The 4,168-nt window shown below is 33.9% G+C and overlaps 1 protein-coding gene across 1 annotated transcript in view; it reads left to right on the forward strand.

Annotated features, from left to right (window-relative positions):
• plxna3 (plexin A3) overlaps positions 1-4,168 on the forward strand; it is a 203,634-nt gene that overhangs the window by 158,812 nt on the left and 40,654 nt on the right. The window contains exon 11 of the mRNA XM_016440111.1: positions 2,685-2,781. Coding sequence (XP_016295597.1) covers positions 2,685-2,781 — 97 coding nt within the window. The remainder of the gene's footprint in view (positions 1-2,684; positions 2,782-4,168) is intronic.

Consider the following 4,168-nt stretch of genomic DNA (forward strand, 5'->3'; position numbering starts at 1 on the left):
AAAAATATATATATATATATATATATATATGATTTTTATTAGATGTAGATGTATTAGTAGATGTAGTTTTCAACTAAGGCTGGAAAGTTATTTAATTATCTAAATATTTGTATTATTTTAGTATTACATTATATTATAGTTTTTATATTATATATATTATAGAAACCGTCGTCTCACAGATTTCATAAGCACAAGCAAAGGCTATATGCATTTTTTGTTTTTCATAGATGCTTTTATTTTCAGAAAACACAATTTAAAAAGTTTTATAAAAAAGAGTCTCATTAGGCCTCCTTCATGCATTTTTCATGTAACCATTATTATGTAAATAGTCCCATTCAGTGTGCCATTTTACATAAGAATTGTTTTACCGTTATGCTCGTTTCATCCAATTAAATGAAATTAACTAGCAAGAAAGAATACGGTAATTTGTTGAATGCATACATTTATGGACCTGCTTTATGTAAAGACATTGTTTGAAATTTCTAGCATTCACGTGCTCCTGTGATTTTTGAACCGTTTTATGAAATGCATTAGTCCATAGGCCTTTTAGCTTGAGTGCATAACAGCCCAACAAATTCCAAGATAAGTTAATGATGTTGAAGTCGTGACCTCTGCGACCTGTATGCCAGCATGCAGGTCGCCTGTCATTGACCCCAATTAAGACCCCAGCAGCTCCGCACACACCACCGAGGGCCATTTTCCGCTCTTCAGGGCCTCTCGGACGGCTGGGGAGCGATGTGGCACCGCTTGTTTTCTCTGTTGTGATTTATCTGGGCTGTATGGCTGAATGAACGTTGATGTAACAGCTGACGTTTCAATCGGCCCTAATGACCAGCCGAGGAATGAGGTTTTGTCGAGGCAGGGTGTTCTTATGCCTTTTTTCCAAAATAGATTTTGGTTTGGCCATAAATGGAAATAAATGCAGTGCAGTTTTCACTGCTGAGGGAGAATGCAGTAAGAATGAATAGCTCTGTTTATTTGCACATTGGCTATGTTGTTTTGTACTGTAAAAAATTCTTATTTGTATAGTAAAACAAAATTACAGTACATTTTAGAAGTGCTATTTCAATTTTTCATGTTTAATGCAATGTATTACTTGCCGTTTCTTTGCAAATGTAACATTTGCTAGCAATTTCTAAATAAAAAATGTTCTACACCAATTTTTGTTTTCTTTCAGTAATAGCACTTGATAATCAGGCTAATCAGCTAAAGGTGTCCACAAATTAAAACATTTTCCTGCTCTAGGAGCATAAGTGAATAAGTTGCAGGTTTTGCACTGAAAACACCACATGCTATTTTTTTTTTGTGAACTCAACCTTAATAGTAAACAAATTTGTGTGCATTAATGAAGCACATTTCTGCATAAATCATTCAGAAAACCATTCATATGTATATAAAGCCAGTTTGCATTCAGTGCAAAAAGTGTGTTGATTTTTGCACTGAATTAAACCATGTGCTGAACTGATTAGTCTCTGAGTGTTTTCGTAGTTCTTTCAAATGGCATGATCTCATGTTTATCAGGGAAACAAAGTTAAAGTGCGGTCGTGGCGGTTCGAAACACTGAAGTCGGAGCTTCTTTGCTCTGGTAGGTTTACTCGAGTTCTCTTGGACTCCTCATCTTGTCTTGAAGTCTCTTAAGCAAGCAGCCGCCGATCGATGCGCCTGATCAGCGATATTCTCTCAGGGTTGCGTTGGCTAAGTGCTCTCAGTGTTGTTGCTAATTAAAACCCAGACAGTAAAAAACCCCGCCGTCACCTGCTTTCTGCTCCACCTGACGATCTGCAGCCGCATGCTGGAGACACGCCATAGCAAGACTTAATGAGCAGTTTTTCTGCTAGTTATTTTTAGCAGCAAATATACAAATATATTTACTGTATCTGTATGTTTTATTTATTCATATATATTTATATATATATATATATATATATATATATATGAAAGTTTCAATATTTGTGGCTATATACTAACTAACTGTGTGTGTGTGTGTGTGTGTGTGTGTGTCATTTATTTCTAATATCAGTTAATAAAAATTATATACATCGCATTTCTTCATCATTCATTAAAAACATTCTTTATATATATATATATATATTATTGCTCTTTTGTTGATTTTGATTGCTTCCATTGTCCTCATTTGTAAGTCACTTTGGATAAAAGCGTCTGCTAAATATCTAAATGTAAATATATATTGTGGCTGTCACAAAAAAAAGTCTGTTTGATGAGAAAAGAGGAACTCTTGTTATCTTTCATTTTCTTGGTATGGCCTCATCAGCAATGAAATGAGTGCTTGTGGAGAGAGCGAAGCGCTTGTGTTGTCATCATCTTTGTCAGTGTGATGTTCAGATGATGTCAGTCGTGATTGGCCGTGTTTTTTTGACACGACCAGGAGTGCTGTGGAGTGTGCAGCAAATTATAGATCTGGATTTAAGTTCATTTCCATTGGGTCAGGAAAGATGTTATCAGGATTGCTGGTGGACAAAGCGGCACGATAACATCATCTTCATCTGTAATCGTCTCTTGAGACGTTCACATGATGTCAGTGGTGATTGGGCATATTTTGCCACGAGTGCTATTGAGTTTGCAAACGATCGTTTTTCTTATGGCAAAAAAAGATGTAAGTTTTGTTAGAGTATAAACCCTTTTTTTCCTGATATAGATCTTGTTTCTATTGCTGTTTCCCACAGTACTGGTATGAAGGGAATGAGATGGGAGACCTGCCTGTGGATTTCTCCATCGTATGGGACGGTGACTTTCCCATCGACAAGCCGTCATCCATGCGAGGTAAGAAATCTCACACTTCACCTTCAGCCCCTAGTGGCATTTCTAAAGCTAAAGAGAAGAAATATTGAAGCTATCCTCTCTACATTCATATTTTATCGACGTTCCCGATGTCCTCTTGATGTGGGAAGGGTGTTACCTTCGTGTAAAGTAGAACTTAATGCATCTTTTATTTTATTTTATCTGGATATCTGTTCAAACACACTTAGTCTGTCAGGTGTTCTCTCAGTCGCCGTGGTATATTTTATTGATAACAGGGCGCCTGCCTGCTTCAGCCTCATATAACTTCACATTACTGCAGAGGATGGTATGGAGTCCGCGTCCGTCAGCTTTTAACCCGTCCACAGCGCTGTCCGTTTGCATTTACTTTGATCGCTTTGAGAAGTAAGAGTGGAAAGACCTCCTGGAGTCGATATATATATCTCTTGAGGAGAACTTCATCAGGTGTGTTATTACAGAGTGTTTCTGTGCTTTCAGAGGCGAGGGAGGAATAGAAAGTCATAGCTCACTGTGTATCTGCAGATATACAATCTCTGTGGTAAATTATTGGTGTTGTGTGTTTGTTAGGCCGTGATCATGTTTTCAGTGGCCTGTTATTCTGAGCTCAGATGGGCAATTTAGCCTTGAGATCCACCTTCCCACAGCTGCCTTCAAAGATACCTCATTTTGGCCAAAATCCAAGCCACCATGACTTGTATTCTTTTTCCAGTAGAAAATCCCAGAATGTGAAGCTTTTTGTCCGAGATGGCAGACAAAGTTTAGGGAAATATCCATATGTAATGTAAAATATTATACAAATATTTATAAATATTACGTTATTTTGTTATATCATATAATTATTATTGTTTTTAATATTTTAAATGTACATAAAACATTTATAAATTAATATCATATGAGTAAATATAACATTTTATGTAATAGTTTTATTTCATTTTATAATTTCATATTTATTTATTTATTTAATATTTATAAATATATTATTAATAGTATAATATTATTAATGAATATAATATAAGTGTATTATAGTATTAATAAACATTTAAGTATGTTATATTTTGATATTGATATATTTTGATATTTGAAATGCCTATATGTGTAATATAATAAAATAAAATATTAAACCCCATAATATAATATAATATACTGCATTTATAAATATTATATTTTTATTAGTGCTGTCAAACGATTAATCTCATTCAAAATAAAGGTTTTTGTTTGCATAATATATGTTTGTGTTCTGTGTATATTTATTATGTATATATAAATACACAAACATACAGTATATATTTTGAAATTATTTAGATGTATTTACATGTCTATATTTATATTCTTATAATTTATATTATAAATAAATATATTTAATATATAAACATAACATATTTTTTCTGAA

This window comes from Sinocyclocheilus anshuiensis, unplaced genomic scaffold (assembly GCF_001515605.1).
Source record: "Sinocyclocheilus anshuiensis isolate Anshui unplaced genomic scaffold, SAMN03320099.WGS_v1.1 scaffold71, whole genome shotgun sequence".
Lineage (NCBI taxonomy): Eukaryota > Metazoa > Chordata > Actinopteri > Cypriniformes > Cyprinidae > Sinocyclocheilus > Sinocyclocheilus anshuiensis.